General features: G+C 43.5%; 1 protein-coding gene across 1 annotated transcript in view; it reads left to right on the top strand.

Annotated features, from left to right (window-relative positions):
• The window catches only part of B3GLCT (beta 3-glucosyltransferase), a 115594-nt gene that overhangs the window by 16487 nt on the left and 76891 nt on the right, over positions 1–22216 (top strand). Inside the window, exons 3-4 of the mRNA XM_082366312.1 lie at positions 3358–3397; positions 17318–17427. Coding sequence (XP_082222438.1) covers positions 3358–3397; positions 17318–17427 — 150 coding nt within the window. The remainder of the gene's footprint in view (positions 1–3357; positions 3398–17317; positions 17428–22216) is intronic.

The following is a 22216-nucleotide window of genomic DNA, read 5'->3' on the forward strand; positions in this document are numbered from 1 at the left end:
GGAGTTAATAATTACTGAGCATTTGCTTTGGGCAGACATTACGTCATCTGACGAAACCCTCACAACAACCCTGGCAAGTAGGTCTTGTAATTGGGATTCCTATTTCACTGAAACCGAGCCCTGAACTAGTGCATGGTAGAGGCAGAATTAGAGCACGGGCCCAGCTTACAACTGAGTGTAATGATGACCACATCTGAATCAGATGAATGATTCATTCATGAAATGATTCATTTCATTCATCAAATGAATGATTCATTCATTTTATTTGAGATCTAGGGGGTGGTGATTGTTTGCAACCGTGTAGAAGATGCCAGTTTACGTCTCTTTCTTCTTAAAAGATTTCATAACAAATTCTTTGAGGTTGTTTTATTTTCTTTTAATGAAGGATTTATAAACTAAGCATCACATATATGGATTGCAAGTGTTGAAATCTATTGTGCCTTAAAAATAAAACCTGCATGGAAGGGTGACTTGGATTTGTCTTTTCCTGGCTAGGGTAGGAGCTGTCTGTGGGTTAGATGCCCTGGTAGCAAATGTCGTTCCTGTCTGAGTAGCAATTCCATTGACTTAGAAAACTTTGACATTGAGCACATTTTGATGGATATTGATGTCAGTGTCAGAAACATGCGGCAGCAGAGATAATAAAACAAACCATGTGTTTCTTCTTAGGAAGAACTAAGCCTTTTCACGAGGGAAGCTAGAGACAGAATTTTAAATGTTCTGTCAATTCGTTCATTTAGTCTAATTTTCTTTCTCAAAGGGGAAATTACTGAAGACCATTCTGGTTCCGTTTCAGTTCACCTAATTCAAGTATTTCTTGGATATTTTATTTTTACAGTTTACAAATTGAGCCATTTGAAATGGCTAATCATGTCCTAGCTATTGTGTCAGGCAGTCGGAGCTGCAGGGCTTAATAACAAATAGAAAGCTGTGGAATTTTGGTTGATTTTCTTTGGTTTTACCAAGGCATCTGGTAGAAAGTCCAATTCCTGTTCCAGCTTGTTTAGTCTGGAATCACTGAGTTCAGGATATTTCTTGTGTTCTACTTCTGGATAAAGCTCACTTTTGTTGTAGGTATTACTCTTAGTGTACTCTCAAAATATATTTCCATCTAATGACACATATTTTCTGAAGAACGCCTCTGGAGGAGGACCGGACATGTGTTATCAGTGGGTGTAAGGAAGGAATGCTGGAAAGGAGAGAGAGACCTGGATTTTAATCCTGGCTCTGTGGCTGGAATGGCTGTTGGATGTTGGGCAAATCCTGTATCTTTCTGAGCCTCCCTTACTTGCAAAGGGGGAGTGTTGGATTGGATCATCTCCTGTGCTATTTTTTAAAAATTGTGGTAAAATACACATAACATAAAATTTACCATTTTAACCATTTTTAAGTGTACAGTTCAGTAGTGTTAAGTATATTCATACTGTTGCACAAGGAGTCTCCAGAACTCTTTTCATCCTGCAAAACTGAACCTCTGCACCCAGTAAGCCACAATTCTCCATCCCCCTCCCCCAGCCCCCCACCACCCTGCTTTCCATCTCTGTGAATTCAGTGGTCCTAGGTACCTCATGTAAGTGGAGTCATACAGTCTCTGTCTTTTTATAACCGTCCTATTTCACTTAGCATAATGTGCTCGAGGTTCATCCATATCGTAGCAGGTGTCAGAATTCCCTTCCTTTCTAAGGCTGTTGTATGGAGGGACCACATTTTCTTCATCCATTCCAGTGCTATTTTAAAATCTAAAATCTCCAATTTTCCATTATCCTCATCTGGCAGCCAAAGCCATGGCCTGGCAAGGAGAAGGCAGCCTGGCCCAAGGGGAAGCCGAGGGTTCCCTTCCCAAGCGCAGGCCATGGTCCTGGCCAGAGGGGCAGTGAGTCCACACGCGCTAACCTAGGACGATAGCCTGGCTCTGCTTCAGCACATGTAGGGAAGTGGCTTGAGCTTTCCAGTCTTCTTTAGTGGCTCTTCTGAAAAGAGCTTTATCAGGATTAGGTAAAGTGTCACTTGATCCCGAGGTACAGCGAATCAGTACGTAACTCTGAGGTTCTTCTCGACTCGGTGGTATTTCTGTTCTTGAGACAAAGATAATTTCAGAAAATGCTACCAGAGGTGGCCGCTCTCCTGTGTCCCTCTCCCTCTCCTCCATTGGCTGTCATGGTCCCTCCTGCATCCTGAGAGGACACGTCTCTGTGGCAGCGTCTTGGCTTTTAAGCTGTTCCAGTTTTGTTGATAAAGGCTCACAACTGCATTTCTTGTTGCAGTCTGTGAAGAAAATGGAGGGGTATTTGCCACCGTCCATTTGTCATAATTATAGCATGTGGCAGTTGCAAATGGAAAGGAGCAGTTAGAGAGAAAATTCCTTCTGCCAGAGAAGACAATGAAAGTGGCAGATTTAGCTGCTGGCACTCTGTGCTTTGTCAGAGAAGCCTTTGAAGAGCTCCTCCCCTGATTCGCCCATGATCAGGATCAGGTACTTCTGTGCTCATGTGCCCACGTCCAGATTTCTGCGTCTGCAGCTCTGCAGCTCTGAGTCGTCCCTTCTGTGCTCATGAAATCTCATGAGCCCGAGGCTGACCCCCTCCACGGTCCTACTCAGGCCCTCAGGGCTGCTTCTCAGGTAGGAGAGAACACGGTGGTGTCATTCTTTTTTCTGTTTTTTTTAGATACACCACGCAAGCACAATATTTATTTATTTATTTTCTGGCTGCGCTGAATCTTCGTTGCGGCGCCTGGGGCTCTCTAGTTGTGGCGCACGGGCTCAGTAGTTGAGGTGTGCAGGCTTAGTTGCCCCGTGGCATGTGGGATCTTAGTTCCCCGACCAGGGATCGAACCCACGTCCCCTGCATTGGAAGGAGGATTCTTAAGCACTGGACCACCAGGGAAGTCCTGGTGGTGTCATTCTTGAGGGCAGTACATCTGAGCCCCCAAAATGTTAAATATGATAATTAGTAGAGCTCATTTACCCGAGGAACACACAACTAGAATCGGTACTATCTCTGATATGTTTGTAACGCTTAGCATTTATAAGTTTTTAAAATTAACCCTCCCAAGAGCATCATGAACCATCTTACTCTGGAAGAGCGAGCCTCACCTCAATTCAGTGACTTGCTCAGGATCACATAAGAGAGGAACGGCCCCATAGGAATCTTCTGCTGTGATGCAGAAGTATTGATACATTGTTGCTGCTTTCCCCACCCCCTTAATTTTGGTCTCTTTCTTTAGGGAAGCATTTCCAAGCTCTCATTTTCAATGTCTACCCCCAAATGTTAATATGTACCATACATATTTATTTGGTGTATTGCTAGTTTTGTTATGTGACGAGATTTATCTTTTTCTCTTTTATTTAAAATACAGAATTTGGAGAAAAGTGGTATATCAGAGAAAAATGACATAGGTGAGTAATGATTTCTTTTTTAACTTAAGAGTATGTATCCAGCTGTATTTCTTGTAAATTATATTTCAGTGAAGTGAATTTTCCTTTCTGATTTTATTTATGGGATAAATATTGTTGTCCAAACAGTCCGTCTTTGGCTCAGCCTGGTGTTTACCCTCATGAAGACACAGGGAGAACACTTTTCAGATTGACATATTGGAAGTAACAGCTAATATGTTGGATTTAATTCCCTCGGCCACAGTTTACTGAGTTGCCAGTAAGGACAGATTCCCATGCCAGGGGGGCCACCGTGAGGGTGCAGAGGCGAACGAGACAGAGGCTGTTCTCCGGGTTGCACACTTCGCGGGATGAAGGGTCAGCCGTGGCCTTCGCTCACGTGCCGTCCGCTTGGAGCCGGTCGCCACTGCTGAGCTTCAGGCAGCGCGCCCGTCCCCTTCGGGTCAGCTTGGCAGCCGCGCCTTCTGTCGAACCGTGGGGCGAGGCCGCTCCTGGCTTCCTTGCAGACACACCGTACCCGCCTCACAGCCCATCAGCAGCCGTGTCCGCGCTCCCTTTTACACACATCTTTCTCCCCCCATGTATTGTGAGCATCTTCAGGGGTGTGACCGTGAGTTCCGATTCGGATTCCGTGGGCAGCGGGCCCCAGGGTGTTGATGGCAGGGCAGGGCCGCGCCTCTGTGCGTTGGGTCTCTTCCCAGAGGGTGTGAACTTGATCATTGTCAGTCATCCCAGGGTGGGCCGTGGAGACCTGGGAGGTGGGCCTTTGGAGGGGGGAAAGGGACGCTTTCCTTCCCAGGCCCTCCTTGCCTGGGCCTGGGTTCTGAGGCGTCTAGAAGGCAGGAGAGGCCCCCCTCCGGGTGGCAGGGTAGGATGGCCTGTGCTGGGCCCGGTGTGCGGGGACCACACGGGGCGGGCTGGGGTCTTCGGATCTGAGAGCAGCCGTGTTTAAGGAGCCACAGGGGTTCATTGCTCTGCCTTCCCTGCGTAACAACACCCTGTGTGGCCGAGCCACTCCTCACGGGAGGAGACTTAAAATCCTCAGAGATTTTACCTCTGCGGCCAACCCTTGTGCGTTTGGGCATTTGGCTGTGTGTTTATTTTGTGGGAGCTGGTGGGCCTCTTCGTAGTAAGTGGTTCTTAAATGAACAATGGCCCTGGTCTGGAATGTGGTCTTGAACGTACCTGGGGAGCTGCCTGAGCAAGTGAATCTACAGTCTCCAAGTTGCAAATGGCAGATCCGGTGATACTGAACTTGGTATCAGTTCATCTGAAAAACGACTCAGGGAGCTTACTTGCTCCAGTCTTAACGTCAGTCTACAGGACCGGGGTGGCGATGGGGCTACTAAAGCAGCCATCCCAGCAGAATCAGTGCCTGGATCCTGGTCTCACAGTGCTCAGGGCTGGGTGACCGACTCCAAGCGTGGGGCAGTCTTTTTTCCTCTTTTGACTCATTGCCTAATCAATACATTCACTGGTGACCATTGTTCTCACCAAGTATGACATCACTCGAGTGGCTCTTCCTCTGTGTGTGTGTGTGTGTGTGTGTGTGTGTGTATGTGTGTGTGTGTGTGTGTCCATCCCCCAGCCTGAAGTCCCAGGCACTTGTTATGCAGCTTTTGTCAGAAGACCATCACATTGATTTCTCATCAGAAAAACACCAGCATGAGATAATTTTTGACCGGGAGAGATTAGTACTTAGTGGAATGATTGGTGCGTAGTATATACTCAGAAATGGGAGAATTAGAGAACCTTTGATTGCTTTTTCTTTTTTTGAATTTTTGAATTGTATTTTATTTATTTTTTTGTACAGCAGGTTCTTATTAGTTATCCATTTTATACATATTAGTGTATATATGTCAATCCCAATCTACCAATTCATCCCCCCCCCACCCCCACTGCTTTCCCCCCTTGGTGTCCATATGTTTCTTCTCTACATCTGTGTCTCAATTTCTGCCCTGAAAACCGGTTTATCTGTACCATTTTTCTAGGTTCCACATATATGCGTTAATATACGATATTTGTTTTTCTCTTTCTGACTTACTTCACTCTGTATGACAGTCTCTAGATCCATCCACATCTCTACAAATGACTCAATTTCATTCCTTTTTATGGCTGAGTAATATTCCATTGTATATATGTACCACATCTTCTTTATCCATTCATCTGTCGATGGGCATTTAGGTTGCTTCCATGACCTGGCTATTGTAAATAGTGCTGCAATGAACATTGGGGTGCATGTGTCTTTTTGAATTATGGTTTTCTCAGGGTATATACCCAGTAGTGGGATTGCTGGGTTATATGGTACTTCTATTTTTAGTTTTCTAAGGAACTTCCATACTGTTCTCCATAGTGGCTGTATCAATTTATATTCCCACCAGCAGTGCAAGAGGGTTCCCTTTTCTCCACACCCTCTCCAGCATTTGTTGTTTGTAGATTTTCTGATGATGCCCATTCTAACTGGTGTGAGGTGATACCTCATTGTAGTTTTGATCTGCATTTCTCTAATGGTTAGTGATGTTGAGCAGCTTTTCATGTGCTTCTTGGCCATCTGTATGTCTTCTTTGGAGAAATGTCTATTTAAGTCTTCTGCCCATTTTTGGATTGGGTTATTAGTTTTTTTAATATTGAGCTGCATGAGCTGTTTATATATTTTGGAGATTAATCCTTTGCCCGTTGGTTCGTTTGCAAATACTTTCTTCCATTCTGAGGGTTGTCTTTTCGTCTTGTTTGTAGTTTCCTTTGCTGTGCAAAAGCTTTGAAGTTTCATTAGGTCCCATTTGTTTATTTTTGTTTTTATTTCCATTACTCTAGGAGGTGGATCAAAAAAGATCTTGCTGTGATTTATGTCAAAGAGTGTCTTCCTATGTTTTCCTCTAAGAGTTTTATAGTATCCGGTCTTACATTTAGGTCTCTAATCCATTTGGAGTTTATTTTTGTGTATGGTGTTAGGGAGTGTTCTAATTTCATTCTTTGACATGTAGCTGTCCAGTTTTCCCAGCACCACTTATTGAAGAGACTGTCTTTTCTCCATTGTATATCTTTGCCTCCTTTGTCATAGATTAGTTGAGCATAGGTGCGTGGGTTTATCTCTGGGCTTTCTATCCTGTGCCATTGATCTATATTTCTGTTTTTGTGCCAGTACCATACTGTCTTGATTACTGTAGCTTTGTAGTATAGTCTGAAGTCAGGGAATCTGATTCCCCCACCTCCGTTTTTTTCCCTCAAGACTGCTTTGGCTCTTCAGGGTCTTTTGTGTCTCCATACAAATTTTAAGATTTTTTTTTCTAGTTCTGTAAAAAATGCCATTGGTAATTTGATAGAGATTGCATTGAACCTGGAGATTGCATTGGGTAGTATAGTCATTTTCACAATATTGATTCTTTCAATCCAAGAACATGGTATATCTCTCCGTCTGTTTGTATCATCTCTAATTTCTTTCATCAGTGTCTTATAGTTTTCTGAGTACAGGTCTTTTGTCTCCCTAGGTAGGTTTAGTTCTAGGTATTTTATTCTTTTTGTTGCAGTGGTAAATGGGAGCGTTTCCTTAATTTCTCTTTCAGATTTTTCATCATTAGTGTGTAGGAATGCAAGAGATTTCTGTGCATTAATGTTGTATCCTGCAGCTTTACCAAATTCATTGATTAGCTCTAGTGGTTTTCTGGTGGCATCTTTAGAATTCTTTATGTATAGTATCATGTCATCTGCAAACAGTGACAACTTTACTTCTTCTTTTCTGATTTGTATTCCTTTTATTTCCTTTTCTTCTCTGGTTGCCATGGCTAGGACTTCCAAAACTGTGTTGAATAATAGTGATGAGAGTGGACATCCTTGTCTTGCTCCTGATCTTAGAGGAAATGCTTTCAGTTTTTCACCATTGAGAATGATGTTTGCTGTGGGTTTGTCATATATGGCCTTTATTATGTTGAGGTAGGTTCCCTCTATGCGCACTTTCTGGAGAGTTTTTATCATAAATGTGTGTTGAATTTTGTCAAAAGCTTTCTCTGCATCTATTGAGATGATCATATGGTTTTTCTTCTTCAATTTGTTAATATGGTGTATCACATTGATTGATTTGCGTATATTGAAGAATCCTTGCATCCCTGGGATAAATCCCACTTGATCGTGGTGTATGATCCCTTTAATGTGTTGTTGGATTCGGTTTGCTAGTATTTTGTTGAGGATTTTTGTATCTATATTCATCAGTGATATTGGTCTGTAATTTTCTTTTTTTGTAGTCTCTTTGTCTGGTTTTGGTATCAGGGTGATGGTGGCCTCATAAAATGAGTTTGGGAGTGTTCCTTCCTCTGCAATTTTTTGGAAGAGTTTGAGAAGGATGGGTTTTAGCTCTTCTCTAAATGTTTGATAGAATTCACCTGTGAAGCCATCTGGTCCTGGACTTTTGTTTGTTGGAAGATTTTTAATCATAGTTTCAACTTCATTCCTTGTGATTGGTCTGTTCATATTTTCTGTTTCTTCCTGGTTCAGTCTTGGAAGCTTATACCTTTCTAAGAATTTGTCCATTTCTTCCAGGTTGTCCATTTTATTGGCATAGAGTTGCTTGTAGTAGTCTCTTAGGATGCTTTGTATTTCTGCAGTGTCCGTTGTAACTTCTTCTTTTTCATTTCTAATTTTATTGATTTGTGTCCTCTCCCTCTTTTTCTTGATGAGTCTGGTTAATGGTTTATCAATTTTGTTTATCTTCTCAAAGAACCAGCTTTTAGTTTTATTGATCTTTGCTATTGTTTTCTTTGTTTGTGTTTCATTTATTTCTGCTCTGATCTTTGTGATTTCTTTCCTTCTACTAACTTTGGGTTTTGTTTGTTCTTCTTTCTCTCGTGCCTCTAGGTGTAAGGTTAGATTGTTTATTTGAGATGTTTGTTGTTTCTTGAGGTAGGATTGTATTGCTATAAACTTCCCTCTTAGAACTGCTTTTACTGCATCCCATAGGTTTTGGATCATTGTGTTTTCATTGTCATTTGTCTCTAGGTATTTTTTGATTTCCTCTTTGATTTCTTCAGTGATCTCTTGGTTTTTTAGTAACGTATTGTTGAGCCCCCATGTGTTTGTCTTTTTTACATTTTTTTCCCTGTAATTGATTTCTTATCTCATAGTGTTGCGGTCAGAAAAGATGCTTGATATGATTTCAGTTTTCTTAAATTTACCGAGGCTTGATTTGTGACCCAAGATATGATCTATCCTAGAGAATGTTCCGTGCGCCCTGAGAAGAAAGTGTAATCTGCCGTTTTTGGGTGGACTGTCCTGTAAATATCAATTAAATCTATCTGGTCTGTTGTGTCATTTAAAGCTTGTGTTTCCTTATTAATTTTCTGTTTGGATGATCTGTCCACTGGTGTAAGTGAGGTGTTAAAGTCGCCCACTATTATTGTGTTACTGTCGATTTCCTCTTTTATAGCTGTTAGCAGTTGCCTTATGTATTGACATGCTCCTATGTTGGGTGCATATATATTTATAATTGTTCTATCTTCTTCTTGGATTGATCCCTTGATCATTCTGTAGTGTCCTTCCTTGTCTCTTGTAACATTCTTTATTTTAAAGTCTATTTTATCTGATATGAGTATTCCTACTCCAGCTTTCTTTTGATTTCCATTTGCATGGAATATCTTTTTCCATCCCCTCACTTTCAGTCTGTATGTGTCCCTAGGTCTGAAGTGGGTCTCTTGTAGACAGCATATAGATGGATCTTGTTTTTGTATCCATTCAGTGAGCCTGTATCTTTTGGTTGGAGCATTTAATCCATTCACGTCTAAGGTAGTTATCGATATGTATGTTCCTATTACCATTTTCTTAATTGTTTTGGGTTTGTTTTTGTAGGTCCTTTTCTTCTCTTGTGTTTCCCACTTAGAGAAGTTCCTTTAGCATTTGTTGTAAAGCTGGTTTGGTGGTGCTGAATTCTCTTAGCTTTTGCTCGTCTGTAAAGCTTTTGATTTCTCCATCGAATCTGAATGAGATCCTTGCTGGGTAGAGTTGGGTAGAGTAATCTTGGTTGTCGGTTCTTCCCTTTCATCACCTTAAGTATATCATGCCACTCCCTTCTGGCTTGTAGAGTTTCTGCTGAGAAATCAGCTGTTAACCTTACGGGAGTTCCCTTGTATGTTATTTGTTGTTTTTCCCTTGCTGCTTTCAATAATTTTTCTTTGTCTTTAATTTTTGCCAGTTTGATTACTATGTGTCTCGGTGTGTTTCTCCTTGGGTTTATCCTGTATGGGACTCTTTTCACTTCCTGGACTTGGGTGGCTATTTCCTTTCCCATGTTAGGGAAGTTTTTGACTATAATCTCTTTAAATATTTTCTCTGGTCCTTTCTCTCTCTCTTCTCCATCTGGGACCCCTATAATGCGAATGTTGTTGTGTTTAATGTTGTCCTAGAGGTCTCTTAGGCTGTTTTCATTTCTTTTCATTCTTTTTTCTTTATTCTGCTCCGCAGCAGTGAATTCCACCATTCTGTCTTCCAGGTCACTTATCTGTTGTTCTGCCTCAATTATTCTGCTGTTGATTCCTTCTAGTGTATTTTTCATTTCAGTTATTGTATTGTTCATCTCTGTTTGTTCATTCTTTAATTCTTTTAGGTCTTTGTTAAACATTTCTTGCATCTTCTTGATCTTTGCCTCCATTCTTTTCCTGAGGTCCTGGATCATCTTCACTATCATTATTCTGAATTCTTTTTCTGGAATGTTGCCTGTCTCCACTTCATTTAGTTGTTTTTCTGGGGTTTTATCTTTTTCCTTCATCTGCTATATAGCCCTCTGCCTTTTCATCTTGTCTATCTTTCTGTGAATGTGGTTTTTGTTCCACAGGCTGCAGGATTGTAGCTCTTCTTGCTTCTGCTGTCTGTCCTCTGGTGGATGAGGCTATCTAAGAGGCTTGTGCAAGTTTCCTGATGGGAGGGACTGGTGGTGGGTAGAGCTGACTGTTGCTCTGGTGGGCACAGCTCAGTAAAACTTTATCCGCTTGTCTGCCTATGGGTGGGGCTGGGTTTCCTCCCTGTTGGTTGTTTGGCCTGAGGCGACCCAACACTGGAGCCTACCCAGGCTCTTTGGTGGGGCTAATGGACTCTGGGAGGGCTCACGCCAAGGAGTGCCTCCCAGAACTTCTGCTGCCAGTGTCCTTGTCCTCACGGTGAGACAGAGCCACGCCACACCTCGGCAGGAGACCCTCCAGCACTAGCAGTATGTCTGATTCAGTCTCCTATGGGATCACTGCTCCTTCTCATGAGTCCCGATGCGCACACTACTTTGTGTGTGCCCTCCAAGAGTGGAGTCTCTGTTTCCCCCAGTCCTGTCGAAGTCCTGCAATCAAATTCCGCCAGCCTTCAAAATCTGATTCTCTGGGAATTCCTCCTCCCGTTTCTGGACCCCCAGGTTGGGAAGCCTGATGTGGGGCTCAGAACCTTCACTCCAGTGGGTGGACTTCTGTGGTGTAAGTGTTCTCCAGTTTGTGAGTCACCCACCCAGCAGTTACGGGATTTGATTTTATTGTGATTGCGCCCCTCCTACCATCTCATTGTAGCTTCTCCTTTGTCTTTGGATGTGGGGTATCTTTTTTGGTGAGTTCCAGTGTAATCCTGTCAATGATTGTTCAGCAGTTAGTTGTGGTTCCAGTGCTCTCACAAGAGGGAGTGAGAGCACGTCCTTCTACTCTGCCATCTTGAACCAATGACTGGTGGCGTGGTGGTTAAGAATCTGCCTGCCAATGCAGGGCACATGGGTTCGAGCCCTGGCCCTGGAAGATCCCACATGCCATGGAGCAACTAAGCCTGTGCGCCACAACTACTGAGCCCATGTGCCGCAACTACTGAAGCCTGTGTGCCCAGAGCCTGCGCTGTACAACAAAAGCCACCACAATGAGAAGCCCGCGCACGGCAATGAAGAGAAGCCCCTGCTTGCTGCAACCAGAGATAGCCTATGCACAGAAACGAAGACCCAACACAGCCAAAAATAAATAATTTATAAAAAAGAAAAAAAGAAAAAGAAAAGGATAGCTTTATTGCTTTGCCAGCAAAGGGAGACACACTGGGCTTCTGCCTCAAAGAACTGTGTGTCCCCACCTTTGATTGCTTTCCCCTTCACAGAAGAGTTAATCCTCCTGCAGGGCTCCCTCTGCAGACATCTCCGGTCCTGTTTCCTGGAGGTTCTACAGCTACCGTAGGCTTTAGCACCGAGTGAGTCCTCGCTGTATCCTTGACTATCTTCCCTTCTCGCCCGTCACACTCATCATTATTGTCAGGCACTTAGTGCGTGACCCATTTATCACGCATTCCTGGAGGAGAAACAATGACAATCTGTCTTGAGTTGTGACAGTGTTTGCTAAAGGCAAATTGAAGTGGGTTTAGGGAAGTATCAGCAAAGGGATGGGGAAATAGCGGAATCGTCTAATTTGGTTCCACTGACCGGGCAGTGAGAGCTTAAGAGTCAGGTGGTTGAATGGCATGAGCAGAGAAGACAACCCGGATATCTAGACTCGGCCAGAATGCGATGCAGTCCAGGAGGGCTTAGGATGTATGTCAGGAAATATTTCTTGGTGCCGATATAAAGAACAGCAGGAATTTAAGAACCAAACTGTACTATGCTGGTTCTTTTCTGGAATAGGGGTAGGGCTGAATGTGATCGTCGTTCATTGTGTCAGGGTTGTAGGACCTGGGTACACCTTTCCGCTTTTGCCTCATACAGGTAACTCCAGCACATGCATTCCGTTCCTTACCTCACCGTACAGCCTCCCCTAACTGTAATACTTTCAGGGCCCAACACTCCATTTGCTGTCCCAAACCTTCACTGCTCTCTCTGTTGGAGAAGTCGTCCCTGGGTGTCCCCAGGACTTGGTGTCCTCATCACATCCTCTGGGGAGGCCCTGCTCTCTGGGGTCCCGGAGCGCTCTGGGGCCCTTCCGCAGTTTGAAAGCTGTTCATCTATAGACCTGGCCTCTTTGCGTGGCACGTAAATCCTTCCTGACCTGATCTGGCTAACGTAGCCTTCCTCTCTAACTTGATCACTGACTGTTCCCTTCATCCTTTTCTCAGAAATGCCCAATAAACTCCCTGGTCACCTCTCAGGGCTGCTCCCAAGATAAGGTAGACTGTGGGCTCTGTGATAACTCTCTTCTTTCTGCCACTGATCTGCTACCTTCTGTGCCTGAGTCTGTAGGAAACTGTGTTTTATTTTTTTTTACTTTTTAAATGTTTATTTCATTTTTATTTTTTTATTTTAATTTTTAATTTTAATATTTTTTTGGTCGCACTGTGCGCATGTCGGATCTTAGTTCCCCGACTAGGGATTGAACCCGTGCCCCCTGCAGTGGAAGTGCGGAGTCTTAACCACTGGACCACCAGGGAAGTCCCACTGCTGCGTTTTAGAGGAAACTCAGGAAACACCCCTCCCCAGAAGCTCTCCCTGCACTGGCTCTCCTCCTCTGTGCCCCCGGGGTCCCCGCTTGGCTCTGCAGTGACACCCACGGCCTTGTGCTGTGATGGCGTCTTCTGAGCTAGACTCCCGTGCTGGGGTCACGCTTGCTCCTTTGTGTATCCTGGATCCTCGTGCTTAGGAGAGGCTTGGAGATGTTTGCTGAATGAATGCACACAGCATGCGAGATCCAAGCACGTGATAAAGGAAGGGGATGATCTCTCAGGAGCAGAGGAAACAGCACAGGACCCAGATAGGAAAAGGGGAAGAATTCGCGTTTTTTCTTCTCCCCAAGCCTCGTCCCCACACCAAAGAGCTGCTTCTGTGCCAACAGTGGGAACTTTGCTGACCTGGTAGAGGAGGTGGTAGGAGTTGATTCCTGCAGGGTTAACCTTTTGACAGATGGAGCTGCTCTTTTTTTTTTTTTTAACTTAAAAAAATATATTTATTTATTTATTTAATTTATTTTTTGGCTGCGTTGGGTCTTCATGGCTGCGTGCGGGCTTTCTCTAGTTGTGGCGAAGCGGGGCTACTCTTCGCTGCGGTGCACGGGCTCTAGGTGCACAGGCTTGAGTAGTTGTGGCACACGGGCTCAGTAGTTGTGGCTCGCAGGCTCTAGAGCACAAGCTCAGTAGTTGCGGCGCACGGGCTTAGTTGCTCCGCGGCATGTGGGATCTTCCCGGACCAGGGCTCAAACCTGTGTCCCCTGCATTGGCAGGAGGATTCTTTTTTTTTTTTTTTTTAAGGAGTTTTTTTTTTTTTTTAATATTAATTTATTTATTTTATCTATTTTGGTTGTGTTGGGTCTTCGTTTCTGTGCGAGGGCTCTCTCCAGCCGCGGCAAGCGGGGGCCACTCTTCATCGCGGTGCGCGGGCCTCTCACCATCGCGGCCTCTCCTGCCGCGGAGCACAGGCTCCAGACGCGCAGGCTCAGCAATTGTGGCTCACGGACCCAGCCAGTCCGCGGCACGTGGGATCCTCCCAGACCGGGGCACGAACCCGCGTCCTCTGCATTGGCAGGCAGACTCCCAACCACTGTGCCACCAGGGAAGCCCCAGGAGGATTCTTAACCACTGTGCCACCAGGGAAGTCGGAGCTGCTCTTTTAAAAAAATTTATTATGAATTATTTTGAACATACAGGAAGCTACAAAGAGTAACATTGTGTATCTACCACTCAGATTAAGAAATAAAATATTCCTAACACAGCTGTAGCATTTAAACCATTATCTTGATTTGGTGTTCATCATTCTCCTGTGGTCTTTTATACTTTCCCATCATATTTGATATGTATACATGCATATATATGGTACATATCCATTTTTTATATATTTGTGTTTATATTTTTGTAAACCATTGATTTATACTGTGTGGTTATTCCCTCGTGCCTTGCGTTTTCAGCATTCTGTCTGTAGGGTTCATCTCCAGTGTCCATCTGGCTTGATCCATGAAGTGTCAGTTGATCTTTATTGCTGTGTAGTAGTCCAATTTGTGTATCCTGTTAGTGGGTATCTGGTTTGCTTCTAAGTTTTTCTTTTTACACAGTGCTGCTGTGAGCACTCTTGTTACATACCCTTGTACACGCATTGAGAGTTTGTCAAGGATGACTAATAAGGGTGGAGTTTCTGGGTCATTGCACATGTGCATCTTCAACTTTATTAAATTTTGCAAAAATTATTCTCTGAGGCTTAATGACTACAGTCTTAAAATAATCTTTTTCATTTTGGTAAGTCAGTTACGTTAATGTTTCAGATGTAGTGGATCGAAGGTTACATTTCAGTTGAAGTAGAAGATACCCGTTTGAGCCTTATCTGTGTGTCTGATTTATAGAGCCAAGAAGCTGATTTAAAACAGAGATTAGGGGCTTCCCTGGTGGCGCAGTGGTTGAGAATCTGCCTGCCAATGCAGGGGACACGGGTTCGAGCCCTGGTCTGGGAAGATCCCACATGCCACGGAGCAACTGGGCCCGTGAGCCACAATTACTGAGCCTGCGCGTCTGGAGCATGTGCTCCGCAACAAGAGAGGCCGCGACAGTGAGAGGCCCGCGCACCGCGATGAAGAGTGGTCCCCACTTGCCGCAACTAGAGAAAGCCCTCGCACAGAAACAAAGACCCAACACAGCCATAAATAAATAAGTAAATAAATAAATAAATAAAAGAACGTGAATTTCTTTAAAAAAAAAAAAACAGATTAGTATGTGGAAGGTTCATATTTATATAAAGTCCTACAAAGAAAGAATGAGGTCATATTCAGCAGGTCGTTCAGCATTTCCTTTAAAATTTTTTGTTGAGTTTTAACCAGAGAGCATTTTGGATTATTTTTAGGATCTGGACTGCTCACTGTGGAGCTATTTGTTGTATGAATATTTGAGTGAATAAACGAATGGAACTATAGAACTGAACATGAGAATGATAAAATATAATGGAATAAATTAAAACCAAGTTAGCGTCCCTGAGTCGAGGGGTTAAAGTGAAAAGCTCCTGGTGGGGGGAGGGTCCTCACATTCATTTACTGTCAGCCTGCTGGAGGCTACAGTTTTTTAATTTTAATTTTTTAAAAAAATTTTATTTTATATTGGAGTATAGTTGATTAACAGTGTTGTGTTAGTTTCAGGTGTACAGCAAAGTGACTTAGTTATACGTATACATATATCTATTCTTTTTCAAATTCTTTTCCCGTTTACAGAGAAAATTCTTTTCTCTATTTCCCAACAGAGTTCCCTGTGCTGTACAGTACTCCTTGTTGGGTATCCATTTTAAATATAGCAGCATGTACATGTCAACCCCAAACTCCTAGTCTCTCCCTCCCCCCGACCCTCCGCCCCCCGGTAACCAGGGGTTCATTCTCTAAGTCTGCATCTATTTCCATTTTGTAAATAAGTTCAGTTGTATTTTTTTTTTTATTAGATTCCACATATAAGTGATATCATATATTTGTCTTTCTCTGTCTGACTTACTTCACTTAGTATGATCATCTCCAGGTCCATCCATGTTGCTTGGAGGCTAAAAGTTTATGTGACATCTGCCTTCGGCCAACACCCCTGTCTGGTGGCAGGGTCCTGACACAACGGCAGTTTCTTTTCTTTATCACGAGCTCAGAACCTGGGCAGGCCTGATGTGCTTCCCTGGTGCGGGGCCTGAGCAGCCCCCTCTGCGGCGAGACCTCTGTGGTCTCCCCTGGTCTGGACCCTGTCAAGACTCCGGCTGCCCTGAAGCCCGTCTTAGCTGGCGGCAAATACGGCCAGTGTTGCTGACAGGCTTTTATGCAGCCCTTCCTGCCACAGCCCTGCTGTGTGGCATCGTGGCTGTTTTCCTGGAGATAACACTGCGTCCTGGCCAGGTGCCTTGTGAGGTCATTGCTGAGTGTCACCTTGAAGGGCTGTCCAGAAGATGCTTGAGGTAGAGTGTTAGCTTGCTAGGGCTGCTGAAACAAAGTGCCACAAACCGTGTGGCTTCAACAGAAGTTTGTCTCCCGGTTCTGGAGGCTGGGGTGGTTTCCCCTGAGGCCCCCTTCCTTGGCTTGCAGGTGGCCGTCCTCTCCCTGTGTCTTTTTTTTTTTTTTTTTTTTTAAAGATAGTAACATGATAGGTAGCATGATCTTTTTTTTTTTTTTAATTATTATTTATTTATTTATTTATGGCTGTGTTGGGTCTTCGTTTCTGTGCGAGGGCTTTCTCCAGTTGCGGCAAGCGGGGGCCACTCTTCATCGCGGTGCGCGGGCCTCTTACCATCGCGGCCTCTCTTGTTGCGGAGCACAGGCTCCAGACACGCAGGCTCAGTAGTTGTGGCTCACGGGCCCAGCCGCTCCGCGGCATGCGGGATCCTCCCAGACCAGGGCTCGAACCCGTGTCCCCTGCATTGGCAGGCAGACTCCCAACCACTGCACCACCAGGGAAGCCCCTCCCTGTGTCTTCACAGCATCTTCCCTCTGTGTGTCTCTTGCCCAGATTTCCTCTTTTTATAAAGACGCCAAGTATTGTATATCAGATTAGGACCTATACTAATAACCTCGCTTTAACTTGATCACCTCTGTAAAGACCCAATTCCAAATAAGGTCACGTTGTGAGGTACTGGGGGTGAGGACTTCAACACATGAAGTTTGGGGGACACAATGCAGCCCCTAACAGGTAGACACACTGTAGGATTATGTGTGAATTGTTAAAAGGCTTCTTGCAAACGTTGGATTTTCAGTGACTAGGGAAGTGAGTGTTCTTTCCCACATTAACATTTGCTTACTTTCTGACAGATGCAGGAGCAAACACAGTTTGCTACCACAGACTTGGTCTAGTACAGCGAGCTTATTTACTTGCTAACTTCTAGGAAGGAAGTTGCAGAGATCAGTTTAAAAAGGGAGATTTTGTTTTTAGAATTACATATAAATTGATTTTTTTCCCTAAGAGTTTATTGCCTGAAGGCTTGCCTTGTGGTTGTTTTTTTTTGACTTGTTTTCAAGTTTATTTCAGTCGTTGTTAAAAAAAATACCTGAAAACTTTTTGTTATTGTTGTTCTAGATTTAAAAGGAATTGCATTTGTCATCCAGAGTCAAAGTAATTCTTTTCATGCAAAGAAAGCAGAACAGTTAAAACAAAGCATCTTAAAGCAAGCTGCAGATCTTACACAGGTATGTGGAGATGACTTGGAGTGTCAGATAATTACTTATTTCTGGATTCATGTATGTTTTCCAAAGCTCTTGGTCCATAGATGATCAATTTTATTGAGATAAAATACCTCTTTTTCATTTTGCGGGCTTAATATGGACTATACTGTTTAAAATGCTCTAGTTAATTTCTAATGCTCAAAGCATTGTATTCTAAATTATTATATATATATTTTAAGAGAATTATATAAATGTATAGGACTATCATGGTTTCATCATAAAGTATGATAGAAAAAAGTGGAAGAAATAACTTTTTAAAGGCAGAGCTTAAAATAGCAAAGATAATTAATGTTCAAAATTTTGGTAACAAGTTCTAAGGCAATTTTTATGTTGAAATAACACTTTCATTAACCTTAGTGCGGTACTTCTGTGAGTTTCTTAATCCGTTTTTTAATTGGATCTTATTAATTGAACTTTTGATTTGATTTATAATGTAATATCCAAGAAGGATTATGGAGAGAAAGATTGACACGTCCAGGTACACTTTAATGACGTTTAAAATAGGCGTGAACCGAGTTTAAATCTGTTCTGAATGATGCTGGAGGTTTGGGGCAAAGGAAGATCTACCTTCTTGTGCTGCCATATAGGAGCTTTCTTCTTTAGCCAAGCAAAGAAATTCCTCCCAGCCCGCTCCACTATATGGCTGTGGCCTTCAAGACAGAAGTGCTGTCTGGAGGTAAAAGCCATCAAGAGCTCTCTGACAAGAGACGTGTGTGTTTGACAGACAGCTTCTTTCTGTTGGTGGGAGCTGGGAAATAAAGGGTTGGAAATATCAATGGAAAAATGAACAACTGTAATGGTATCCAAGGTTAAGGCACTGCTGACAGAAAGGCTTACTGTGCTTAATCTTTAAATGCTTTACGTATGAAATTCATCCCCCCTCCCCACGTCCCCGCAAGGACAGACCCTTGGCTCCTCTACTTGGAGCATCATACCTTCTCAAGGGAGAGGAAAGTGTTGCAGCCTCTAGACAGGTGGTTGGTTTTTTTTTGTTTTTTTTTTGTTTTTTTTGGGTACTTGGGGATAGGAGCAGCTTGATGAGTTTAAAGTTCCCCTTTGTCTGGAAACCCAACTTTGGAGATTTTCTTCTACTAAACCTTTTCAGATTCCATCAGAGAGGAAGTCCTGCAGCAACCCTGACAGGCTGGGATTCCTCCGTGGGCTCTGGTAGAGGCCTCTGCGGGGGTCGGGGAGCAGGGGCCCACATAGTCCCTCAGTGGGGTCCAGGTGAGCATCCATGGAATTTAGCTCAGTTGGGCCTTGGCTGTTACCCAAAACTGTGAATCAGTGATGATGTCAGGACAGAGTTGTGTATCGTTTGAATTCATATATGAATTAAGGGCACATATATCTCTGTACCTTGTTCCCAGAAATACCTTCCCTTTTGTAGAGGCAGATTCATGTGTGTTTTATTTATTTATTTTTAAAATAAATTTATTTATTTTTTGGTTGCGTTGGGTCTTTGTTGCTGTGCGCAGGCTTTCTCTAGTTGTGGCGAGCGGGGGCTACTCTTCGTTGCGGTGCGTGGGCTTCTCATTGCGGTGGCTCCTCTTGTTGCGGCGCACAGGCTCCAGGTGCATGGGCTTCAGTAGTTGTGGCACAAGGGCTCAGTAGTTGTGGCTCATGGGCTCTAGAGCGCAAGCTCAGTAGTTGTGGCGCATGGGCTTAGTTGCTCCGCGGCATGTGGGATCTTCCCAGACCAGGGCTCGAACCTGTGTCCCCTGCATTGGCAGGCAGATTCTCAACCACTGCGCCACCAGGGAAGCCCTCACATGTGTTTCAGATTATTTATCTTCCCCATTTAATTCATACTGATAGACCTTGCTGTTAATGTGGGTGACTACATACTTTGCCAGCCAAGGCCAGTTGATTGAGTATACCCCCAGTACTTCCTCTACTATTTGTCAGCTCCTTTTTTGTTGTTTTTTAATTGTGTGGTTTTTTTTTTTTGGCCTTTTTTGTGCAAATGGGTGCACATCACTGGCTCCCTACCTGCCTTTCCCCCTTCCCTCTTCTGGGAAGAGTAGCTTCCAGGGAACCAGGGGCAGGACAGTGCTCCCAGGACTTGGTTCACAGTGGGGAAAAGGCATGGGGTACCTTTTGGTGGGAAGCAATATAGATTATAAAATGTTCCTCCTTCTTTTCTGCCCTGTAGGCGGAAGGTGCCGCTAGCGGCTGGGAATGCCCGCTTCTTCGGGAGGCCTGGGGCTCTTTAGAGGATCGGGCCTGGGATGCAGGACCACTGGGTACTTAAAACTGGCAGTAGACTCTGGGGAGGATGGTTACAGGGTCCCATCTAAGCTGCGCTTGGTCGTCATATTTAGTGGTGGAGGCCAGGTGGCTGCAGCTGATAGGGTGTGGATCCAGTGGCGCTATGGGAACCTCCTTAGCTTTTGCCAAGACGGTCTCACCAGAGCTTGTAAACTAGAGTCCCCGTCTCTGATCCCAGCTTCATTTCCCACCACTCATCCCCTTGCATTTTTTTGCTAATAGTTTCAAACTCCTCGTGGTTCCTGGGGTCATTTGAGATGCCAAGCCTCTGTTCCCTTGCACAGGATGACCTTCATTTTGACAAGCTCCTGGGTCCCAGTGAAGCCTTTCTGTGCAGCGTCTTGACCTGCAGGGACAAATCACTTCCTCCTTGGTTCCACTTTTATTGTATAGTTTTCACTTTGTACTATTTTTATTTGTTACATCTCTGTCTCTTTTATAAATTTCGAGAGCAGAGAGTGTGTCTTACTAGTTTTTGATGCCTCAGAACCAAGCACAGAGCTTTCCATGTACTGAACCTGGTCCTCAGTGAATGTTCATTAAACTGAGTCCCTGAAATTCATTATCTAATTTTTCCTTACTCTCTTTTCTGTTGTAATAGAAGTTTCCTTTTATTTCTCTTATAGTATGGTCACTTTTTTTTTTAATTGAAGTATAGTTAATTTACAATGTTGTGTTAGTTTCAGGTGTACAGCAAAGTGATTCAGTTTTATATGTGTGTGTGTGTGTGTGTGTGTGTGTATATATATATATATACTCTTTCTCAGATTCATTTCCATTTTAGCTTATTATACAAAAGTAGGTCTTTGTTGTTTATCTATTTTATATATACTAGTGTGTATATGTTAATCCCGAACTCCTGATTTATCCCTCCCTTCTCCTTTCTGCTTTGGTAATCATAAGTTTGTTTTCTCTGTCTGTGAATCTGTTTCTGTTTTGTAAATAAGTTTGTGTGTATCATTTTTTTTACATTCCACATACAAGTGATAGCATATGATATTTGTCTTTCTCTGTTTGACTTCACTTAGTATGATAAATTCTAGGTCCATCCATGTCGCTGCAAATGGCAATATTTCATTCTTCTGAGTAGTATTCCATTGTATATATGTACCACGTCTTCTAATCCATTCATCTGTTGATGGACACTTAGGTTGCATCCATATCTTGGCTATTGTAAATAGTGCTGCTATGGACACTTTTGTCTACACACACACAAACACACACATAGGCTGTATGAAATCACAGGTTCTTTGAAGGCAGGTGCTGAGGCTTGTTCTGTTTTTGATCCCTCCATAGCACCTTCAGCATAGTGGGTATTCAACATCGGACAGTTGAAATGAATCCAGAATAAATTGAACAAGTGCAAACTAAACATTATTTTAAGTAAATTATTTTATCTATTAAAAATTTTTTTGTTAATTTTTAAATTGATAAGGGCCAACCCCTATCATATTAAATATAACTACTATTTTACTTCTCCCAGGGAAGCCACGGAGTTTAGGGAGAAGAGTAGACTAAAACACTGAGTATGAGTTGATGCTTGGAAAGTACGATCTCATGATTAAGTGAATGACAGTATGGGAAAGCAGCAGAAAGCTCACTGACTGCTCTCACACAGACAGTATAGCAATGACTGAGGGGAAGCAGGGCAGGCTCTGTCCCCCATCACAGAAGCGAAAATGGCTCATACTCCTTTCTTGGCTTCCCCTGTATCCGGGGAGCAGAAAACCATCAGGCACGCTTGCCCCCGAGTCTGTACTGGGACTGGGAATGGTCCAGGAGTAATGCTCTCTGGGATGTGGCTGTGATAAATGCGGGTTCTCGGGCCTGAAATGACGGGGGTGCTAGTGGCCATGACAGGTGACCAGTGCTGGTGGGGTTGGTGGCAGAAGCCAAGCCGCACTGGCTGTGACAGAACTCCTATCACCCCCCCCACCCCCCCTCCCCCCCCCCTCCCCCCCTCCCCCGCGGGCTTCTGCATTAGGACTGGGAGTGTTGATCCATTCACACAGTGTAAGTTTCTCCTCCAAATTCTAATTTTGAAACATTTCCAATTAGGAGGAAATTGAAAGAATACATCAAAAACCATGTATCTTTCTTCAGAGTCAACAATGTTTCAACATTTTCCATCTTTGTGTGCACGAACCCTCTCTCCACACACATAAACAGATTTGTTGAACCATCTGAACCTAAGTTGCCCACATCATGACCCTTCACATCTAAATACTTCAGCACGTGTCCCCTAAGAGGAAGCACATTCTCTAAGTCCATGATTGCCTTGTCACTCTTAAGAAAATTAAAAACAATTCTTTAATATCATCTAATAGCTGCCCCTTATTGAAGATTCTACAATTCCTAAAAATACTTTATGTCTTTCCGTTTCTTTAATATTACAAGAGTCACTCCCTTTTCCAGCCATTTTCTGTATGTGATGCATTTGAAAAATACTTTGTTTCAGATTCTTTTAAGAAGTTCCTTTTCT

The sequence above is a fragment of the Balaenoptera borealis genome (assembly GCF_965194805.1).
Source record: "Balaenoptera borealis genome assembly, chromosome: 18".
Taxonomy (NCBI): Eukaryota; Metazoa; Chordata; class Mammalia; order Artiodactyla; family Balaenopteridae; genus Balaenoptera; species Balaenoptera borealis.